This window comes from Amphiura filiformis, chromosome 16 (genome assembly GCF_039555335.1).
Source record: "Amphiura filiformis chromosome 16, Afil_fr2py, whole genome shotgun sequence".
Taxonomy (NCBI): Eukaryota; Metazoa; Echinodermata; class Ophiuroidea; order Amphilepidida; family Amphiuridae; genus Amphiura; species Amphiura filiformis.
In genome coordinates, this window is record NC_092643.1 from 16,911,703 (window position 1) to 16,936,357 (window position 24,655).

Genomic DNA, 24,655 nt, shown 5'->3' on the forward strand with positions numbered 1-24,655 from the left:
AGGTTCAATCAAACCCAATTTTTGAATATCAATTTGACATGTCTGTGACGAATGAGTAGCGTGGCAATAAACACAAAGTATACTCTTTGATATATTTTTATCAGTAAGTTCTATCACACAAGTTTACTATGTTCTGTATGACAGTCTTATCTTTGGTGGACGGTTTTGTCCAAGATACCCGAACGATGCCTAGGGACTCTTGCGGAACTTCTCTATATGTGAACATGAACAAGGATAAATACTTGTCCCATTCAGCATACTCTTTCTCTGTCAATGTCCGTAACATGGATTTGATTGTGGCATTGAAATTTTCCACCAAACCGTTGGATTGTTGATGGAAAGGAGTTGAGAAAGAGGTGCCTATCTTCATGAGTTTGTACAACTCTTGCATTGTTTTGGACATGAAGTTTGTTCCTTGATCAGATTGTATCTGAGTAGGTAACCCCCATTCTGAAAAAATCTCACAAAGTGCTTGAGCTACTGATTCAGCAGTCATGTCTTGAAGGGGTTTTGCCCACGGGCACCGTGTGGCATAGTCTATTACTGTCAGAATGTATGTTTTCTTACTGTTAGACCGTTGTATTGGGCCTAAAATATCCATCCCTATCTTCGCCATTCGTTTGCCTACTATAGGAATTGGCTGGAGGGGTGCCTGATTTGGGATATGGAATTTTGCCATTTTCTGGCAAATGTCACAAGTTCTACAATACTTAGCTACATCTGCAAATATCCCTGGCCAATAGAATGACGCGGGTATTCTATCCTTGGTTTTATTGATTCCAAGGTGACCTGACATAGGGATATCATGAGCCAGTTTCAGAATGCCCACCCTAGACTGTTGGGGGACAACTACTTGATCAACCGTTTTTGTTCACTTTCTAAATAAAATTCCATCTTTGGTATAGAAACAAACCCTGTGATTTTTAGATTCTTTTTGTGTCAGTACACAGTCCCTGATCCCTGTCAAGGTTGTGTCAGTCGAGTCTGTTGTAATTTTCTCAACTTTTCTGGGTCAAGGTTCATACTTTCTGAATCACTGAGTTTGGGAATTTGTTTTGGTTTTTCTTTATCAGGAATTTCACTGCAGTCCATAAAGAGTAATTCTAGTAGTGAGTCAACCTTGTCTTGTGATGAAGGCTTCCAGTGTAGAATCAAGATCATGTTCCAGTTGAGACAACAATATTTCGATGTCCACAACATATTTCTCTACAGTTCCTGTAGGAGACTGGCGTCTGTCAGACAGCTGGGATCATAGAGCCTAAATCAAGCCATTGTGTTGTCGATACTTCTCATTGAATGTAGCTGTCACCTGTTGTAGGTTTCGCTGTGTTGCTTGCGGCAATTGACGATACCACAGGTACGGTCCTTTGCCTAAATAGAGTCCTACATTGGTCAGGGATTGTGCTGGTGTCCATCTTTTACTAGTTGCAAAAATGGTGTACTTTACAAGCCTCAAATTTTGGCATTTTCATAGAAGCCATCATAGTTATAAGATAAAAACTGGATTCTCCACCAAATATAACCGGGATATAAATAAGTCAAATGGGGATTAAGATGTAAGGTAGTAGTAGTAAACTAAATATCTATTTAACCATGATAAGATGTTAACTCGGCAGATCTCCAATAAAGTGATCCATTTTTCCTGCTGCTTCATGCTCCAAGTCATCTGCTTGTGTAGTCAGCATTTTCAATTTTTGTACCAGCTTATCTATTGCCTGAGCTGCATCTTCCTGAACTTCTTTTTCAATATATGCTGCTCTTCTTAGTTGTTCATGCAGCTCCTTGGTTTATGCCTTGTTTGCAATTTCTACCTCTTGATGCCGAAACCTTGGCTGATTGTAGAATGAAGCTCGCTGCAGTTCCTGCACCGTAGCAATTGAAGACACTTGCTGTGACAATTCAGCCATGCTCTTTACCAAACAATCAATACGGTCATTTTGTCTGTGCTAATTCAAATAGCGACTGTGCAACACAAGCTGCATTAATAGATACGGTCCTTCGCCTATATAAAGTCCTACATTGGTCAGGGATTGTGCTGGTATCCATCTTTTACTAGTTGCAAAAATGGTGTACTTTTCAAGCCTTAAACTTTGGCATTTTCGTAGAAGCCATCGTAGTTATAAGATAAAAACTGGATTCTCCACCAAATATAATCGGGATATGAATAAGTCAAATGGGGATTAAGATGTAAGGTAGTAGTAGTAAACTAAATATCTATTTAACCATGATAAGATGTTAACTTGGCAGATCTCCAGTAACTAACTAATCCTGATCATGTACGTATGTGTAGTTGGTGTCCTGAGTTCATATGCTGTTGGTGTATATGTGCTTGATGGTGTTCTGTATGTATTGTTTGTAGGTCGTCTAAACGATAGTGATCATTGCTTGGAGGAATTAGTGAATTCCTTGGTGCCTTTAGTTTGGAGCCCCACATAACCCAAAGGGCATTGAAATATATTCATAAAGCGCACCCTTGCTGGAAATTAAACAAATGCTGTCTTGGGGCGATCTTCAAAGTTGAAAATAGTTTTGCTCCACTTAAACAGTCTAAACAATGATAACTCCAGTTTTTAGTTGGCTTTGTATAGCTTTCTCTTCTTCACCTTCAAAAGCTCTAGGTGGTCAACATGGTCGCTGTCCATAGTCCTCACAACCAATAGAAACATTCATGGCGTGTTAAAGTTAAATCCCGGCGTATGCCACCATGTCAAGTATGAGAAGATACCTGTTGATCTCGGATATTATTCATACAAGTAAATAAAACACATTAATCATAGGATTTGGTAGCGTGGTAACATGGTTAATATTTTATTTTCTCTTCAGCTTGATGTTAATTAGCCTTTGGCTAGAATTAGAGTGATTCTCCTGTGTGTGTGTGGGACTAAACGCTCCTCTTTTGCCTATGTGGCACTATGAATACATACATTCATATGTGATGCATGGTTAGGCCCACACATCACAACAGGCATCATCACACCCCTGTATCGATAACATGTACAACCAAAGTTAAATTTGTTTACCTCGTTTGCAATTTCTGCCTCGCGTACACACAGATATTTGCAAGTTTAAGTTCATTTCTCAAAGTTCCTATTTCCTCCTCCATATTGTCAGAAATATTTTGTGTACAGGATGCTTGTGGTGACCTACGTGACATTATGACATTTGGTAGCGCGAGTCAAAATGTCAATTTAATAATAATTATGTGCAAGTTTGGATCCCGCCACTGTCCACCATTGTTGTAAAGGTTAAAGGTTAATGGGTAAAGGTTCACAATATTTATCATGAAGTGCCACAAGTAATAATGATAAGAAGACTTCAAGTTGTGTTAGTTAACAGGTTTATTGGATATCGTATATACACGTATTGGTATGACACACATATCGATGTACCATGGAATATGATTGTTTTGTTGGTCAATGGTTTTCTCAGCCGTAATCTTGTTGGAATTGGGGGCTGATGGTACGATGTCTTGTTCGGAGCTGTCACAAGAGAAAGCAGGCTTGGATTTTGCTCCATCACCTTTGGAACCTTGTTGGCCATTTTGTTCCCGCAAGCCTTCGTAACTCTTTTCAACCTTTGACATTTCTACCCATTTGTCAAAAAAGTATGCTAACTTAGCATTGCATTCCTTGAATGATTGGTTTTCACTTCAAGAATAGCCCCGAAATTTACGCCTATAGGCTTCGAATGTCAGTTCATACCTTTCTAGAATAGCGCGTATTCAAGAAGTATTCACATTGGTCATTGTGCACTATCTTACGAGTAAACCACTAAATGCCTAATAGTATTTAAAGCTACTATGTCCCAGCAATAGTGAAACAAAGGTTCAGAGAATGATAGAAATTCAATTATTTGGCTGATCAGAATAGTGCAATACCGAGTCCATATTGGCTTGCATCACATGTCAAATACTACAGGTTATGTAAAATCATAAAAGCAAAGAACTGGTGGGAATAATATACAACTACATTTACTTATTTACTTTCTTTTCACAAAAAAAAAACATTTTTCCAAATGGAACATGTTTGTCTCTGCTGAATGCATTATATTGTTGAGTTCTCGGGTAGAGAAATGACTAGGAAATTTAGACTTTATTCACAGCATGGCTATGAACAATTAAAAAAAATTTAAAAATTAAGTATAAAAGCAACATTTCCACAACTGCAGACTAGGGAGGAGAAAGCAAATCCCCCACTCTTGCTTACTTACCCATTGTGACCAAAGCATTCTAAAGTGAAATCATAAGTTCGCGCATATAGGATTTAATCCTAATGCTTCAGCTTCGGTAATTGATTGTATCATTCCCACAAGATAACGGGATTGGTCATAGCTAATTTCTTTAATTTGTTTCTTAAGACACAATTCTGGGGCAGCCTGTTCATCAATTGACTTTGCGATCATATGTATCATTTGTGTTGAATCATCTGTATGTTCCTGCTGGTCCTGCAGTTTTCGTCTTTTGGGCTGTGGGCTGCCATCCTGTAGGTCCAAGCATGGAGGGGGAAATGGATGCAAAAGTGGGGTAGGATGCTTCTTCGGTGTGGTCTTTGGTAGGGGTGACTGGGCACACGATGATGAGGGGTGGGCTGGCGGTGACGATGTTGTACATTTAGCTGGCGTAGGATGCTTCATCAGTGTGGTCTTTGGTAGTGGTGACCACTGTTGTTGAGGGTGTGGTTGGATATCATTCCCATTCGACTGCGGTAAGCGTGGCTGCACTGGGTGTCGTGATTGTTCGGGTCTTGCCCATGGTGGTGATGCTTGTGGTTTTTGTGGGTGAGGACACTCTCTCGAATTGTGTCCTGGTTCGTCACAGTTGCAACATCTTGGTGATCTTCTTGGTCCAGATGGCCTAAATCGTCTTGGTCGTTGTTGGAGAGCGGCCAATTTTTCCAGTTTTTCGTCAATCTTGGTAACCAGATTTCTTTCTAATCGTCTAGCTACCTCATCTTCTAATCGTTGAAATCTAGAGTCCGTCAGATCATGAGGGCTCTCAGAAACACCTTCAAGGTGGACCGCCCGTATCGGATTTCTTCTTGGCTTCATGCAGTCTTCTATGTCAATGTATCTCTCAACACAATCTCTTGCCTCGTCTAATGTGCTGGGGTTCCGATTCCCCACAGTTCTGATCATGCCAGGATCCCCCAAGTTCCTGATGAAATATTCAACTTCCATCTCACTTCTTGTATCCTCATCTATGCTAGGCCAAGCATGCCTTACATAGAAACAGATGTTAGTGGCATATTTTACACTGTTTTTATATGAATTTGATCTTCTGGTGGATCTTGATTAATAATTAAACCTGGTTCATAGAGTAACTGCAAGACTATCTCCACAATAATCTGCTGCCAAAGTTTCGGACTTTTTATTTACATGTTTGTTCACAAATAACAAAGGGTTATGCCTTTGGCACATCGAGACGGTATGGAGTTCCGAGTTTTTAGCAGCCAGCCACTTCAATAGTCGTTCCTTATTTCGTCTTCTGGTGGAAGGAGATTTGTTAATATTGTGCTGGCATGCTCCACTGTCTCATTCTCTTGGCATTTGTCTGACAACCCTGTTAGTCATGCCCATTTTAGTCCTTCCTGTTTGATAAAGTTGTCTTTGAAGGCAGTCATCAGACTGTGTATTGAGGCCTTTGACTCCTCACTCAAATCCCTATACCAATAATAGGCATCTTCACTCAAAATAGAGTGGGAAATTATTACAATGTATTTCTGCATCCCAGGTTTTCTCTATCTGTCTAACCATATTGTTGGGTCCATGGTACTTTTGTATCCTTTGGCAACAGGTGGTACATTTCAGAGTGAGAGTCCGCGCATGCCTTCTGGTATCAGTGCGGGACAGTTTAAAGATTGTTTTTAACAATTTCTCCTCACATGTCCAAATTCCCTACAGTGCCAACATCTCACAGGTAGTCGAGTCCTTTTGTCTGAAGAAGATTGGAGTTTGACTCCCTGAGTTGCTGCAAAGGCATCCCCCTGGACCTTTGATTGAACCTGATGGGACCTTACAGTCTTCACATGTTGACTCCTTTGCCTTGACTCACGAAGATCGGCCTTTTTGGACGAGATCATCAAATGGAATGCCCGATTCATGTAAATATCTAAGTGACAACCTAATTTCGCTTCTTTTGAGACCTTTCCAGAAGACCTCACGCAGCGTCCCTTCATGACCATATGTGAGCTCCTTTGGTGATCGTCATATTCAAAGCTATCTGTAATCGTCTGGAGAAAGATGCCACATCTTATTCTTCAGACTGAGTGGAGAGGAAGATCTTCTGCAACAGAGAAATTCCTTTCTCTGCTGAGCCAAAAGAACTTCTCATCGATGTCATGGTCTCTGAAAGGTTCTGGGCCCCTTACATCAACAAGAAGAATGTCAGAGCTGGGCCCCAAAGAGACTTCCTGATTTGATTGTGCATAAGGTGCTCTGAAGTACAAGATACAAGATATGGTGATATCAATAATAACTGACAGTTGATGTCAGGTTTGTTAATGGTGGACAGCTAGTTCTCACAGTTAACAAATTTCTATATCAGATGAGTTGCTTGAAGACTGATGCAGAAGAAAGCAGGCAAAACTGTGGCAAAAACCAGAAGAACATAAATACTTTCACAGCTGAAGGCTGGAATACTCTTCTACATATCATAATACAAATTTGTGATGAATTTTAGCAGTGACAAAGTATAGATGATCTTCTCTCCAAGAACTTTGAGATGATACTGACAATGAGTCATCTCACAAAGTTGCCAGAAAGTTTCTAAAAGCTTTGGTTTACAGACATATCATTTAGGAAGTGAGAGACTGTATCTGCACCATCATCTGCTGTTCTGACGTTTATATAAATGGGTTTTCACAAGTAACAAAAGTTTAAATGCGTACAGTGGCACATCTTGAGCCTTAAGAACTGCCGCAGAAGCCACCAGTCGTTCTTGCATGAGCGATAACCGTTTTTCTTTCTCTACTCCTATGGCCTCGTGTTGCTTCAGAGCAGATTTCAGTGTTGATAAGGCAGTCTGCAACTCAACTTTATCTGAAAGGTACTGCTGTTGATGAGATTTCGCAGTCTGCTCTAAATCAAGCCAAAGTTTGTCCACATTTATCATGATTTGTGAGTATTTTTCAGTTATTGAGTAGCCGAATGTTTTCTTCAGCGAGCAGTGACTCTTTTAAAAGTGAGCCGCTAGCAATTTTACTGCATTTAGAGTCAAGTCAGAGGAAGCTGAATTTACTACTACTTTGGAGGGTATCTGGCTTGCTACAGATCTGGCAAAGTTTACTGCCTCGTTGAATGTTTCTGGCTGCTTGTTCATGAGATGTATTCGTATTTCTCGGGGCGCAAGCCTCAGATAAAACTTTCTGAGTCTGTCGTCATCCGTTTTGTTTAATTGGCAACAAAGTCTGTCAATTGTGCTGGTAAATTGCTCCACTGTCTCATTCTGTTGGCGTTTGTCTGCCAATGCTGTTAGTCTTGCCCAGTTCAGACCTTCCTGCTTGATGAACTTGTCTTGAAGGCAGTCTTCAGACCTTGTATTGCAGTCTTTAACTCCTCACTCAAACCTCTATGCATCTTCGCACAAATATAGCGGAAATTATTGCACTGTGTCTTCCGCATCCCAGTTTTTCTGTGTGGAAAACCTTTCAAATCTGTCCAAGCCAGATTGGACCACCTGTATCAATTTGATGATAATGTAAATTTGTTGTGCCTAATTCAGCGGCATTGGCGTAGCTGTTCACAGATGGCTGTACAGATGGTGTAGGCCTAGTAATTGGCCCTGCAGAACCCAAGTCTGGCAGAGGTACACTTGGATTAACAGACACCACAGCTGGTTAAATTTTAGGTGCAGGCTGCAATCTGGATCTTTTCCCTTTAACTGTAGTAAAGTTATCAGCAGAAGTCACAATTTGTGTACGCTTGGCTTCATATGCTACATCTTGAGCCTTAAGAACTGCCGCAGAAGCCACCAGTCGTTCTTGCATGAGCGATAACTGTTTTTCTTTCTCTACTCCTATGGCCTCATGTTGCTTCAGAGCAGATTTCAGAGCTGATAATACAGCCTGCAGCTCAACTTTATCTGAAAGGTACTGCTCTTGATGAGATTTCACAATCTGCTCTAAATCAAGCCAAAGTTTGGTTATTCCTTCATGTAATTTTACACAAAATTAGGGTTAGGGTTAGTTTAGGGTTAGGATTAGGGTTATTATTAGGATTGGCTTAGGGTTAGAATTAGGGTTAGAGTTAGGATTAGCTTACACAAAATAATTACATGAAGGATCGACCCAAAGTTTGTCCACTTTTGCATCAGCTGAGTGTTTTTAAGTTATTGTGCATCTTAATGTTTTCTTCAGCGAGCAGTGACTCTACTGCATTCAGAGTCAAGTCGGAGGAAGCTGAATTTACCACTGCTGTTGAGGGTATCTGGCTTGCTACAAGTTTACTGCGTTGTCCAATGTTTCTGGCTGTTTATTGATGAGATGTATTCGTATTTCTGAGCGCAAGCCTCGGATAAAACTTTCTAAGTCTGTCATCATCCATTTTGTTAAATTGGCAACAAAGTCTATCTATTGTGCTATGCTCGTCAGTTCTTGCCTCTTCCTCAGTGCTCTGCGCTGCCTCTATTTCGTCTTCAGCAAATTTTTCTGTATGCTCTGTTCTATTCTCTTGTGCACGATGTACCGCACCCATTTCACTCTCCCTCTCCTTGTCCTCTGCCAACTCTTCATTATCAAGGGGGTGAAACATACATTGGGTTAGCATGTTCCTGTGCACTGTCCTGGTACCTGTGGAGCCCTCTTGTTGGATAGTATATACAGGACTGTCCTTTCGACGGTCCAGAACAGTGTAGGGGGCAGACTCCCAGCGATCCCTTATTTTGATGCCCAAGCATGTTTCTTGGCGATACATTGTGCGTGAGACAGACGGGCTTTCATATCCTCAACCAACTCGTTGTGGGTAGCAGGTACTTTATCGGCCTCCTCCTGGTCCTCATGTTCATATTCGAAGATTAAATCGATTGGCAGATGAGGATGCTGGGCGAACATAAGAAAGTGTGGAGAGAACCCTGTACTGTCATGCTTGGTTACATCGTATGCCCGGACGGCCTCGTCGATGTAATCAGCCCACTTCTCCTTCTTCTTGGACTCCAGCATCCCCAACATCTGCTGTAATGTGCGGTTTGCTCTTGTTGTCTTTGCCAAACCATAAGTTTAGAAGTAACTTCATTATTACTCCTTCACATACCCTGTGCATGTAATCAATTACAAATCCTCTGATAAAATCAAAATGGTGCAACATCATCAATCTGCTGGGTCCTTTTATACCATGTACTAAGTAATTTTTTACATTATTCATTCGTCTTTGTGGTGTCACTTGCGAGGAGTTAATACTTATGCTGGAGACAGAGCAGGCAACACAACCACTGATGTGCTTGGCTGTGGCTCTGCTGGAACTGTAACTGGTAGCGCAGGCGGAACCTCAGGCCAGTCATCAAGTCCAGGTGCCTGGCACATATAGCTGCATGCACAAAATTGTACCCTGGTATTGAATAGGCCAAGGAGTAGGCAATTTTTTTTTTTTGAATTAATATGATACTTTAAATAATAAGGTGTAAATAGGTTACAGCTACACTGAAACCCAAACTTTAATTATGTTTTAAATCTAAACTTAAACAAAGTGTTTTGCTGTCTGCAACATGATGCAAAATTAAGGTTTGTTCATGAAAGTCCACTATTTTATTATGTTTTTTCCCCTTTTTAAGGTAAATGACGGGAAAATCTTGGTTCTTCTCAGTCTGTAGTCATCGGCCGTTTCAGGTCGATCAGCAGATAAGAGTATGGTTCACTTGTAGCAACCATGTAGCTTTCCTGAAGATATTTCGGATTATAGGAAACGCCTGTTTCGCAAGATGAAGAATCTGGATCTATCTTGAGGATTACGAAAGTATTGAGAATTCAGGCTCATTGTTCTCATCTGCTGATGAAACAATTTCTGCGATATAAAGATGACAAATTCATGCGATGCGATCCTATGGTGAAAAGGTTAGCCACTCGCATGTTGTTGCGAGCCTCTGACTTTAAATCATCAATGACCACCAGGTTGTTGTGATTAGGGCCAAACAGAGAGTTCAAATTGTCTGATAATCCTTTCATGAATCGATTATAGGCATACATTGACTCAATTCAGTGTAAGCTCTTTGGTACTGAGCCTTGCCCCATACAACGGATTGATCATTGTGGTCTCATTTTCCAGTAGTCTTTTCACAAATACAGTTATCCACTCTGCTGGTATAGCAGCAATGATGCAAGTGAAGGGTGCTTGGAGTCTCAATTCCATGATGATCAAACACCCTTTATAGACACTTGTACCACGTTCACATACTTCAAGATTATATCTGCATATATTTTGCCATTGATCTAAGTTTAGGAGAATTCCACATATGGTAGGATAAATACCACCAGCAGATGGCCTCAGAAAGTATCTAATATCGATCACAATTTGATTTTCAGGCTTATACACAGCTAATGTAGAGGTCGTTACCCAAAGGCACCGCATGTTTTTCCAAACAGAAAGAATTTAAGCGGGGTAAAGCCAAACTTATCAATATCAATTTGTTCTGTATTGTTTATCAATGATGATTCATACACTCTTAGAACCACATAGCCAATCATAAAAGCTGTTGGAAAAATACGCTTAGTGCATTAATATTGTATAATTGCACGGGCGCGCACTCCGCGTACCACGCGCAGTGCTTCCGAACGCGTTCACATCGCGTAGGATTGATTCATTTTCCTTGTACTGAGATGTTGTGGCGTCTAATGCACTTGCCCCTTCGGGGCTCGTGCACTAGACGCATCAACATCTCAGTACGCATGCATTATTTTGTACAATATCACTCTCAACAAGTAAGACGCATTCATTAACCTATAAATCATGACTCACTGTGGATGTTCTGACGTTTCCACTGTTGATACATGACAATAAATGGTTTCCAAAGTCTTTTGTATTATCAGTACTCTTTGGAGAGGATATAGTATACTTACTGTCTCCTGCATCTGGTTCTTCAATGCTTTGATAGACGTACACACTGTGTGTGTTTTGGCCTTCCATCGTCTACTGGGTTGGTCAGCCTTGCATGAGGGACATACCTTGCTTGCACAAGGTATCTTCTCTTCACATTGGCAACATGATTTATGTTGGCTGCCAATCTGAAACAAAACAAGAAGTGTGTAACTCAAGTTGTGTGCATTGGAGGATCAGGTTGATGGAAATTACCCGTATATATGCCACCTACAAATACAATGTTAAAACAGTATCAAAATGTTTAAACTTGTTGGTAAAAATTTTAACCAGCAGCAGATTTACCAGGAGAACCACACATTTGTTGGTTAAAACAGTTCAACTGTTGGTTTTAAAACATTAACATGTGGTTGGTTAAACTTTTTATCATTTATTGGTTAATTCTATTTACACAACAGGGGTAGGTTAAAGCTTGTTGATTAAACTTTAATTTGTTGGTTTTAAAACTTTAGCATGTGGTTGGTTAAAATTTTATTCTTTGGGCAAGACGCTGATGATACTTGGAGCCAAGTTGGAGGTCATACTCATGCACGTCCATACAACTTATCACAAACCACCTGTGTCGCAACGTGGGCTTTTTCAACAGAAACTGCTGCCTTGTAGCTTACTGTAGCAAAAGTGTCCCGTATCTTATGAGTAGTGTTTCTTACTTTTCTAATGGATGGGGTCACATTGATGTTAGCCTGGCATTCTTCGTTGATGGTAACTGGTGTGTCAATTGGCCTACTTCTCTTAGAAACTGGGGTGTGCTCCAAATCTTCATTTATAAACTCTTTTTGTAGCTGATCTTCCTAGATGATCTTCCCACTGTTGATACATGACAATAAATGGTTTCCAAAGTCTTTTGTATTATCAGTACTCTTTGGATAGGATATAGTATACTTACTGTCTCCTGCATCTGGTTCTTTAATGCTTTGATAGACGTACACACTGTGTGTTTTTAGCCTTCCATCTCCTACTGGGTTGGTCAACCTTACATATGGGACATACCTTGCTTGCACAAGGTATCTTTACTTCACATTTGCAACATGATTTATGTTGGCTGCCAATCTGAAACAAAACAAGAAGTTTGTAACCCAAACTCAACTACTTTCCAAGTCTAAACTTAAATAATCGCTACAGTGTTTCACCGTCTGCGACATATTATGCAAAGGGAAGATTTGTTCATAAAAGACCACTATTTTATGATTATTTCCCCTTCCTTGATATAGGCATGATTGATTTCTTTCAATATATCAGATTTAATCATTGACAAAAGTATTATTTATATTTTAAAGTTTTCACAGTTCTCCACAGTAAAAGGCTAGTCCTTCTTTTTCCACTTCTTCTTTCTACATCTTGAACTGGTACTACATGTAGTGTTGTCGGTAAACATGTTGGGCAGCAAATTTACAGCTCTGAGCGCCACAAGTGGATTCTTCCATCTGCTGATTTAAAGTTCTTCAATTGTCATGTCTTGCTATGTCGCTAGGTAGTACCCAGTGTGACATGTTGAGACAGCAAGCCGATAGATCTTTCCTACCAGAGAGGTCTCCTCATCTTTATCACAGTGTCAATGGTACAGTTCACAAAATTTGATTTCATATGTATGGTTATTTCTGCTGAAGATGCACACTTGATTTTAGTTCAATGACACAAGTCCATGTCTCCTAACTGCAAAAGTGACCTTTGGGAGCATTTAATTCACAGGGAAAGAGTATGCTTTCCTGAAGTTCAGGTTAGTTACGGGCACCTGTTCTCACCGTTGCTAACAGACAGTACCGATTTGTGGCGATAGAATATCGGTAGCAGGGTGTCAAACCTGGCCTGACTTGAGTATTGGAGTCTTACATAAAGCTTCATAAGTTCATCATAGTCATTTCGGATTCTCCACCATTTGTAACCAGCGTGTTTGGTCTGCTAGTTTGGACCGTTGGTTACTTTACGCCGGGAATTCTCGCGATTCCAAATACAGCGCGCCACCAACGACGGCAGTAAAAATTGGCATTTCCCGTGTCTGGGGTCGACATCCTTTTCATCAACCATAGCTGACCATGTTTGTGATTATTACTCTAAAAACACAATGTTTTGTAGTACTTTTTGAATTTTTTTGAGATTTTCTGTGTTGAAGTGAAATATTGCACTTTGATATTCACATAATATGTCTTTTTCTAAAACCCGCAAACTTGATGTTGATAGGCCTACTAGTTGTTAACTTTTTGTTATCCCATTTTCTAAAACCGCCTTTTTTGTTTTTAAACTTTACGATGCTTTTCAGCCCGATACGCCACAGCCTAGTCAATGCGAAGTATAGGCCTAGGCCTGTCCTTTTTAATGGAAAACGCATAGGTTTTATTTTGGTTATTAGAATAAATTGTTTTAATTCTTTCTGAATTTATTGTTTGTTCAATACGATAATAATATAACACCAGCATACTTAAGAACATCCATACTATTGGTGTTATGCTTTTGTAATCGGCCTACATTTTCTAAAAATGATGGTTTTTTTGCACGAAGGCGCTTAGCGGTTCGCCACATGGGATAGGCCTACAGCAAAGAAATTCAAGTAAATTTTAAAAAGATTCTTAATACTCATTACTTATAAACATGCATCACATTGGTTTGCAGTTTTTGTTATTTGTAATTGTTTGATTTGTCCTTATTTTATTTTTAGCCTAAATTTGTATTTTTAATTATATTACTATCAAACATTTAAAAAAAATTACGATCGCAATAAAAACACTTTGTAGGCATAGCCTACCGCATAAAAATAACATTTATTTTTTATTAATATTTCAATTTGAGACTTTAATGCATAAGTTCAACAATACCTCATAGAGTTCTAGCATAATAATAAAGATGAAGAAAGTTTTAAAATGATAGCCTATTGTACGTGTAATGGTTACACAATTTTCAAAAATGCCTCCTTTGGCCCCCATGAACCAGATTGTGTCACAATTAAGGTTTAAATTTGACAATTGTCATGTCCGATTTTAATATTAATTCTTGTTTCTTTTAATTTTTCATATTTTATTTTTACTTCCGCTTTCTTGCATGTCATACCATCTTTATTTCATCTTTCCCCTTTAATAATTCATAACCCAAGGAAATTTACTCTTAATGTAGGCCTAGGCCTACTCCCAAATAGCACACGTTGGTTGGAATGAGTTTCTTTTTAGTCATATTATCGGTCGGCACAACATTGAAAAATCAAAAACCTTTTCGACTAATTCAATTGGACAATTTTAAACACCTAGGCCTAGGCCTATACATGTTTTTTAAAAAGAAAAAAGAAAATGGAAAAGATTAAAATCTTTCCCATTTTCCTTTTCTTTCTCATGAAATTATAAGTCAACACTGTGAAAAGAACTGAATGTAGTGTAGCCCATCCTTTACGGCACTGACTTTGGCCAAATTGGAAAGGTTTAAATTGGAGGGTCGACATTTCTTGCATATTAAATAATGGATCAGGCCCATGGATCAAGGACTCAACCTACAAAGTATAGAGGTCAAATCTGGGGATGAACTTTATTGGAGGGGTGAACGCATTGTTTAGGCCTGCTTCATTTGAGACTGAAGGGGCGAACCGGGACACCCCCCCCCACACACACACACCCCCACACACACGGTGAAGGATATACTGTACAATAAGGGACAATTTGCAGTTGATGTTTTTGACAAAAACAAGATAACTTAACATGCTTAACAATGTAGTTTGGAGGCCATTATAGGCCTAAATGAAAATGAAAACGTGCCTATTCACACAGAAGGGTAGGTCTATTCGAGCCCCCGCACCAAATTTATTGAGGGGGCTGGCCTATGTAATTTTGTTGACAGAACTGCACCACGAGAGTTTATTTTAAAAATTAACAGGTTTATTTGTTTAGTGCAAGTATTTTCTCCCGACATTATACATTGGGGCCAAAGTGTTTTGTTTATAGGGCTATATATCGAAGGAAATGGCTTCTAAATCTACGACCTTTCGTGGTCATACAGTAGGCCTACATCATGCTACAAAGAGTGTTTCAAACGTCACTCGAAAAATGCTTTAAAACAATTAATTCATATATATTCAAGTTTGTAAAAAGGTTATAAATGTAAAACATCTATAGGCCTAGGTTAGGAAAAAAAATAATTAAAATAACAATAAGACAAGCGTTCAAAACATTTTTGAAAACCAAAAGCTTTTATCTTAATCATGTATCACGATGGTAATAATTATGGGAAAAGTTATCTAAACAAGAAATAAAAAAGGCACAAATTTGCGTTTTAGATTAAATTTTCTGTTTGAAATTGTCTTGCATCAAAAGCATTTACTATTATAGGCCTACAATGTACCCAAACTCGAAAATTGACATTTTGACATCGGGTTTATAGGCCTAGATGGTCGATCAGCATCAGAGACATCAACATTTTTGACATCGAGTTTTAACCGTAGATGGTTGAATAGGAATAGAGTACATTTGAAATTCAAAACGCTTAAATCGTATGAAAAAATAAATGCTTTACGCTGTCCATGCTGTTAAAATATGTATTGAATATTTCGTTATTCTAAATATTGAGAATTAGGCCTACTTTACTTAAAACAAACAAGGTTTAAAAATTGTGGGTATTTTAAGGATATATTCATGAGGGTCTAAGTAGGCCTATCCCAATCATATTTTTCAGTGTTTTCTTTTCTTGTAAACGAGAGCCTAAAGTATTTTCCCAAGAGCCTCGGATCGGGTTCGGAAAAGTTTGAAAATAAGGGTTTAATTGATGCCCATTATTTTGTGTGGGAATAGGCCTAACACTCTGAACATTCACAGAGGTAGGCCTAAACCATGACTGTCGAAATAAACTTTATAAAGGAGGCAGAAAAAAACCATATTAAAAAAATAAATGCTTTACGCTGTTCATGCTGTTAAAATATGTATTGATTATTTCGTTATTCTAAATATTGAGAATTAGGCCTACTTTACTTAAAACAAACAAGGTTTAAATTTTTTTAAGGATATATGCATGAAGTAGGCCTATCCCCTATCATATTTTTTAATCAAGTCTATTATAGGCCTACTTGCAACAAAGCTTAAAGACCTAAAAGTGTTTTCTTTTCTTGTAAACGAGAGCCTAAAGTATTTTCCCAAGCGCCTCGGAAATTTCGGAAAAGTTTGAAAATAAGGTTGTGTGGGAATAGGCTAAAACTAAGAATTTTCATACAGGAAATTCCATAAAATCATGCTGAATTCGAGGTAAAGCGAAAACGCATTTCTGAGAAAAAATAAAAAAAAATAAGCAAAAATGACCTAGGAAAAAGAGACAAAATACAATTGAAAAGAAATAAATAAAATACTAAATGAAATGGGTCTTCAAAATTCATCAAAATAAAGTAAACTCCGTCATAGATTTACCGTACAACGCCTGTCCTACCTCCCATTGCAGCCATACCCAATCACCCATCCCAACATTGCAACTCGCAATGATCGTCACAAGATTCTTGTGAAATTTTATTATGTCAGAAATGTGCTAAAATTACAAAGCGGAGAAAAGCGGAATTTAGCATTTGTAAAGCAGAAAATTCTTGGCTTTAGAATAGGCATAACACTCTGAACAGAGGTAGGCCTAAACCATGACTGTCGAAATTAACTTTAAAAAGGAGACAGGAATGAAAAAAAAACCGTCGGAGGGTTGAATCACTAAGCTGATCATCATCAACGTAAATAAGCAAATTTGAGTGATCGATAGCAACACTCGTTTCTGTTTCCAGGGTCGATGGTTCATCGTCGACGCGACGACTCATGGATGTCGACTTTTACCCATGATGCTCTGCGCGAAGTAGATCAGCCAGGCGTGATCGTAGGTGGCGCGCTGTATTTGGAATCGCGTCAATTAGCTCGGTAGAAATAAGAACATTGTACCAGTCAGTAGAGGTTGGGATCGACCCAAAGGTGAAGTTTATTATAGATGCTAAATGTTGTCAGAACTATCTTCTTTCAAAGTAGAGTTAGAGAAAGTGTCAAGTATCAACTGCCTCTATCCTACAAAAGTAGCAATCTTATATTTTGGAGAGGAAGTACAAGTCCAACCTCCTTATTATTATTTCATCCACATAAATTAACATAATTGAATATTAATAATTACTTCCTGTGTACATGATGATGATGATCCATTACGACCCTTTTTGTCCAATTTGTTCTTAACCATCACACAGCAGAGTTCATTGACGAGAACCTGTTTTTTAGTAGATTAAATAAGACAGTTGTTAAGGGACTAACATTAAAACATTAAAACAATGTTTCCACATTTGGATTGTTATTTGTGCAAAGTTCATGAGTTCATGAAGTGAACTTTGGTTTTAGCTGAACCTTACCAAGGAATGCTTTATAAAGCATTCCTTGGTGCTACATGCATTATAATCAATTCTAGACCACAAAATAGTACCCTGATATTTAATAGGCCAAGGTGTAGGCTCACAGGTGTAAGTATTCATCATCATCATCATCATTGGCTGCCCATCGAGGTAGATGAAGGACATGATGCTAAGTGAAGGTTTGTTCATAAAAGACCGCTATTATATGTTTTTCCACCTTCTTTGGAATTAGGTAAATGATGGGTGTTTCTCCATAGAAAATATTGGTTCTTCTCAGTCTGTAGTCATTGGCCGTTTGAGCGCATGCATAGGCGCTTTGCGGTATATGTTTTACCACATTCTGTGCATCTTTGGTAGTTTTCACACACCGTCAGCACCTTCAGCTTATTCTTAAGCTTTTTTTGCTTCTGGTCTGGTGGTTGTTGTAACATTCGACAGAATGGTTTTTTCGGTTGTATTTCGTACAAAGCTGGATGAAAAAGTTTGCGTACAGTTGCTTTTACGACATTGTGCGCAAAAGTTAAAGCATTGAATGATGATGGCACTGCTCAATTTGAGTATCATAATGTAGGCCTAGTATATGGTCATCCTCATCATTATAACACATACGTTCTGTTATTTCTGCATGTGCAGACATATAATTTTGAATGATCGTTCATTGCTAATGAGATACTAAAGTGAAGTGAACTTTGATTTCTGAGCCTAAAGCATTCCCTGGTGCTATATTATAATCAATGCTAGACCACAAAATTGTACCCTGGTATTGTCCTGCCATGGTGTAGGCACACAGGTGTAAGTATTAAAACTGTTATCATTTTGTTTTCTCTTGAAACTACACAAAAATAGTAAAGTGCAAATAGGTTTCACTGAAACCCAAACTCAACTACTTTCTAAGTCTAAACTTCAATAATCACTACAGTGTTTCACTGTCTGCGAAATATGATGCAAAGTGAAGGTTTGGTCATAAAAGACCACTATTTTATGATTTGCCCCTTATTTGGAAGGTAAATGATGGGTGTTGTTCTTGATTCTCAGTCTGTAGTCATCGGCCGTTTAAGGCTTCAGGTCGATCAGCAGATAAGAGTACGGTTAGCTTGTAGCTTTCCTGAAGATATTTTCGGGATTATTAGGTAACATCTGTTTCCCAAGATGAAGAATCTGCGATCTATCTCCCCTGAGACATCCCCTGATGTGCTTTGTATTCTGTGATGTAGGCCTCCTTCTTTGCTGGAGTGTCACATTCTTTTGGGTATCCGCTACCTTCCTGCTTGTAACAAAGAAAGCTTGACACATACCGTTTGAAAAGGTTCTGTGATCTCTTCTCAAAATGCCACACTTGATGTGCTTTAATTCTGTGATGTAGGCCTCCTTCTTTGCTGGAGTGTCACATTCTTTTGGGTGTCTGCTACCTTCCTGTTTGTAACGAAGAAAGCTTGACACATACTGTTTGAAAAGGTTCTGTGATCTCTTCTCAAAATGCCACACTTGAAGGATCTTCTGGATTTTGATGCCCTTTACGACAGCTTTTTCCAACTCACAGGTTGCGTTGGTGGCTGCCCATTCCTCTCCTCATTTTGATGAGGACAAGGGTCTATCAAATCTAAATCTTCCTTGACATTTCTCATGTTGTGTTCGGCGCAAGAACAGCACAAAGCGACCAATAATTGTTCTGTATAGTAGGACGGAATGGTACAGATCTTGACGTGAAGGAACAGTCACCTTGGCAATGCCAAAATACTCAAGAGATGTTCTGGTCATCAGGGTTGGTGATAATAGTTGGTTTTCCTTTTGGAAAATCCTTAACAAAAATCACAAGGATATATGTGACCCGTCGGCACAACTGAGCCCGGATGTCGCCAGTGCCACTATTGAGATATGCTCCATCGAACTTAACAATAAACAATAGGAAACAAAGGATTTATTGACTGTTTTATTGATTTTTCACTACTTAAATGTCAAGTACTATAGACATGATATACATCATTTTAAAGCTAATTTCAAGCAGAATATTTTAGTTGAATATCTCAAAAATGATGATTGGCGACTTCAGGGCTCAGTTGTGCCGAGGGGTCACATATGGACGTCACATCCGAGTACTTGGTTTTTTCACCTACCTTAGTCTTGTGATATAATTTGCAGTCCCTTGTTCGACCACCGTAGTAAGCGCCTCTTCAAAATTGTCTAAAACTGTTTGCACTTTGGGATCCTTTAACAGTTTGTCAAATTCTTCCTCCCAAATGGTTTCCATCTCATATCCAGCTTCTCTTATTTTTCTTTCCCTGTCCATCGTATCCATGTACACGGAATGCATTTCCATTCCCATCTTCTTATACTGGGTTGAGCCATGATACTTGTTTGGGTTGCCATGGAAATAATCACCATAAAACTCAAAGACCTTCTTTGTTGGTTCGTGAAATGCATCTACCTTATAGCCAGGAATAACTTCTTTGCCCTTTCCATAATGATAAAGATTGATACCCATGGCTTTTTCCAAATAGTGGAACCATTTCAAAGCTTTTGTCAATTGAAGGGGGTTGGACAAATAGCCATCTGCAGTTAGCAAGGCTATGCTCTTTTCTTCCATGAGGCCATGTGTCCTGATTATGCCCTCGTTGTGATAAAAACAGTTGAAATGCGCGAAACAGTCTACACAATGTTGAGATTTCTCGATGACCAGTTAGTCAAAATACTGCCACCATCATTTCTATTTAAAAAAGTGTTAAACATAGTCGGAGGCAGATATTAATTAATGATTTTGTTCAGCAAAAGAACCAGAACAATTGTCCAAGATTTTGGACATGATTACGAGGACATCACAACAATAAATTGAATAAGGCCCTTCGCACTTGATTATTAGTTTCCTGTTCAAGATTTTGAAAAAGGGACGAGGTGACTTTTAATTATGATTACTAATTATCTTTTATTTTCTTTATTTAGTTTGAACTATTACAAGCAACTATTTACTCATTTCGACTAGAGCGGGCATTTAATTATTTCACAACAATATTTGATTTTATAAATAAGTGAAGGTGGAGTTGTACTCTTTGTTCATTCATCATTATTGTTGATATTTAATATTAAAGTTAGTAGAAGTAGTTGACAGTTATTTTCAATTTTGGATGCGGGCAGTAAACAGGAAACTAATAATCAAGTGCGAAGGGCCTAATGTGAGAACAGTTTGGCTAAATTTACAAGCTAATTACCTTCTCCATCATCTGATTCTAAATCGTGCCCATAGGCACTCTCTACGACCAATTTGGGTCTCGTTGATGGCTTCTCTGCAAGAAATTCATGAAGAATTTTGAATATGGCAGGTCACTTCTGTCTTGCACCTCGGCTCTCGCCATCATTTCCCACTCGGTCAGTTTGCCACTTGTACCATGATATTTATCTTGACCTTGCATTCTCAGGCAGTCCTTTCGATCCCTGCTTGTTCTTTCAGCTTGTTAGCAATTTTGATGTATACTTCTTTGTCCCGACATGTGCCGCTCAGCATTTTTTTTACTCTTTGGTGAAAAAATGCAACAAGCAGAGCTTTCTCTTACACCTACTATATATTTTACATTGAACTTACCGTTTTCTTTCAGAATAGGTCCGTCTCAAGCCTTTCTGAAACTTCCCTAGACTCATGTACCGTTTCCAGAGGGTTTTCCTCTGCCTCGAGGGCCTGGTCACCTTTCCCTGACTGTCAGTTTATGAGGGTTCTCAAGAAGGTAAGCTGCTCTTCCTGGGCTTCTTCAAGTGTCTGGAGTTTCAGAAGGACACTAACTTGGAAACTAGCTGCAATGATATAAATATATTACAACAGAAATATAACAATAATTATTAAGAGGAAAAAAATATGAAGAGGAAGAAGAAAGAGAATTGCAAGTAATCGGTCTCCTTTCTATAACAGTCAGGTTATGCCTGCCGGCTGGTCCTTGAGTCCACGAATAAAACTTTCCAACATTTGTTGGCCTTCAATGTCAAGCTCTCCACAACGTTTTTCAATGTCCTCGGCATATTCCTCAACTGACTCCTTTGGCCCTTGCCGCCGCTCCGCCAGTTGAGCTCGTAGCGCCCATGCCAGCCCATCATGCTGCATATATTTGTTATTGAACGCAGCCTGTAAAAGCTGTAAATTGTTTCTTGTCCCATTTGGCAATTGCCTATACCAAGTATAGGGTGCATCATCTAAGTACAAACCAACATTTGCCAGTGTTTGTTGCAGATTCCAACCCTTGCTATTGGCGAAAATCACGTACTTCTCCAACCACACTGCTGGCGCCACATCGTTATACCCTGTAAACTCGCGGAGGGGTACATATCTATGCTCATCTGCTGCTGCCATTGCTCTTGTTTGAGAACACGTGATCATAAAATAAAGTAAAAACTCTGGATTCTCCACCAAATATAACCGGGCTTTATATGAGGTGTATTGATGATGGTCTGGGGAAACTAACTCAGGTAGAGACTTGATGAATTTAAGATGAAAATACAAAATTGTGTATCATTCATAAGGTGGTTTTTCTGTGAAATGCAAGTCACTTGCGATCCACTATCTAGAAGTGCCTGGCACTGTTTGCTGTCCAATGACACAGTTGCTAGCATCCTTTCACCCACCAGTCCTGGGGGGACTGTGGAGGGCACCTTTGAACTCGAGCCTGCTACATTGGATGTGTGGGGCATGTTTAATGCTGTTTGGGCACCCGCCTGCCCTCTTGCAGGCGCCCTTCGCCATTTCCCGATCTTTGCGCTTGTGCTAGTAGCTTCTGCTGCACGAGCTCAGGATTTGGGGTGGCATCACAACCTGCTTGCATGTGGCCTTGCTGCCTGCACTTATAACAGAAAGTGGCAGACCGAGGTCTATGGCTGTATTGTCGGCCAGGGTTGCCCCTCTGTACATCTTCCAGTGCCTTCTTCAGCCTGCGCACTTCATCAACTAAGTCTGCTGTGTCACCCTGCTTGGATGCGGGTGACTGCTCACCTCTTGTGGCTGATGAAGGTCCTGGGGATTGAAGAGCAGCAACCTGAGCTTTCAGTTCACGCAACTCTCTGGCCATACCATCTGATTGGCTTAAGGCAGGTTTGTCCAGCTGGCGTTTTTCCAACCTTGACAACTCTGCCGCTTCTTCTATACAGACCTCCTGCAGCAGCGCAACTAAACTTAGGGGGTTCCCCTTCCCTTGGCGAAGCTGCAGGGTGCCCACCAGGCCCTCACTATAGATACAGCCCTTGATAAGCTGCGATAGCCTAAGTGAATCAGCCTCACTATCGCTGACCTCCCCGAAAGCAATGGCCCGATCTAATGCCTCCTCCAACCTGGTCAGGTAGGCGGATGGAGTTTCGCCTGACTTCTGGTAAGTTTCACGGAAAACGAGATACAACTCTCCAGTTTCGCAAGCAACCCCAAATGCTTTCCTGAGCTGTATAATCAGCTCAGGGGCTGTTAGCGAAGATCTGGATGCCAGCATGGCCTTCCGATACACTGTTAAGGCAGGTGGAGTTAGGCCATCCACCAACCTGGACCGTTTCTCTTCATCAGAGAGGCTTGAGTCCTGGGCCACCTGGTCCGCATGTTGGACCCAGGTCTCGAAAGGCAGTTTCCCACTGGGAACAGGGGACTTCCCGGAGAACATCCGGAGGTGGCGGTACTGCGGTTTCGTCAGATGTTTCCCGATTGTGTACACATGGTTGTGCACGGCCCCAGGGATGTTCTCCTGAAGGTCCTCCAGCGATTTGTTATGAAGGGTCAGGAACGCCTCGTCAGCAGGTTGATCCTTCAGCCGAAGGATATCCCATTTAGTGCCCCCTGTTATGGTCATGGTGGCACCTAACAGGCGGGAACTCACCTTGCCCTTGAATTGGTAGAGGACCTCGTGTGTTTTATCTTCACCCTCTGCAACATCCCGGCGGTCAACGACCTTCCCGGACCCGGTGTCTTTTAATTCTCACTCGATAACTTCGAAAATACTGTTTCTAGAATCAACATTGTTGTCCATCAATTTTCTCAAAAAATCCAAAAGTAAATAAATCACAGGGACATTACTTTTTGGCAATTAAAATTTGGTAATTAATTAACGTAGACAGTCCCTTAGCGGGCGCCAAAATTATGTGACCCCTCTCGAGACTCAGAAGGTCAAGGAGGAGCAGCTTCGTGGTCTACTAAGTAGATCCAAGTAATCTTACTAAAACTGAAAACAATTAAAATAATAACGAATGGACAGCATCATTTGTAGGTAATCCAAAAGCAAAATTATTATTTACCAGTTGTGATTATGCAACTCATTTGCATACAAACAAGTACAAAGAACTTAATAATATAAACAATCAGTGATCAACACGTGTGTACATAATTATACAAACACTATGGCCATTTTGTCGCGTATAAAGATCATAATGAACGCCGATTTCAAAGCGAAGATCCACAGGCGCACAAGTTCATGTGTTTAGCGAAATCAATCAAGCGAAAAGTAATCAAGTCCACCAGTAAGGTTAAGGTGCGACAAAGTCCATCATGCGACTAATGATTATATAACAAACAGCAATACCATAAGGCAAAAAAAAATTGTTGTGCATGATCTTCCCTTTTTTCATTCATTACGACCTCTGTTGGTGATGCCGAATATTGCTGTTGAACGGCGACTGTGTCCTTTGTGTACGTGAATACCCGATTGTCCTGCAATTTGAAGGGCAGTCTTGTTTTAGTGATGCTTTTAGAGGTCTCTTTAAAGTCAAACACATTCCAATGCTTGAACATTTCATGAACTTGACCGTGTTCCTTGTAGATATCATAATATGCTGTAGGTGATACGATCTCCTCCTGTTTCCTTAAATCCTTCTCGATGCGGCCAAACACGCGATCAGGAGCCATGTAACTATGGCCCCTTATGGGGAAATAGTGTTCAACAGACTTCACAACTTTACGTGGATTTTGAGCTCCACTTTCTGCTAGTTCATCATCTAGTCTTGTGAGGTAGTTGAAGAGGGCACTTGATACCTGTTTTGCACCTCTTCCGGCTTCTGTTTCAAGCCATGTGTACAGGTGGATGTCTTCTATGTTCTGAGTTGCCTTGTGATTCATTATAGCGAGGTTATACAACCACACTTGACGAGCATAGAAAACCTCACCAACACTGAGCTTAGGTAATGGCTGATTTTGCTGCATGTCAAAGCAGACTTTTATTGTGTCTGCACGTGTTTGCTTCATAAGGCTGTAAAACTTCTTAGCTCTTATTTTGTGGAGACGGAACATTGTGATAAGTTCTT

The 24,655-nt window shown here is 39.8% G+C and overlaps 1 protein-coding gene across 1 annotated transcript; it reads right to left on the reverse strand.

Annotated features, from left to right (window-relative positions):
* Nucleotides 1–22,077: 22,077 nt before the first annotated feature.
* LOC140172463 (paraneoplastic antigen Ma3-like) lies at nt 22,078–23,211 on the reverse strand. Its single transcript, XM_072195610.1, has one exon. The coding sequence runs from the start codon at nt 23,209–23,211 to the stop codon at nt 22,078–22,080; it is 1,134 nt and encodes a 377-aa protein (XP_072051711.1).
* Nucleotides 23,212–24,655: the final 1,444 nt, after the last annotated feature.

What these genes read in the sequence shown, in the direction of transcription:
- LOC140172463 (XM_072195610.1), bottom strand. Translation starts at nt 23,211, where the DNA reads ATGACCATAACAGGGGGCACTAAATGGGATATCCTTCGGCTGAAGGAT.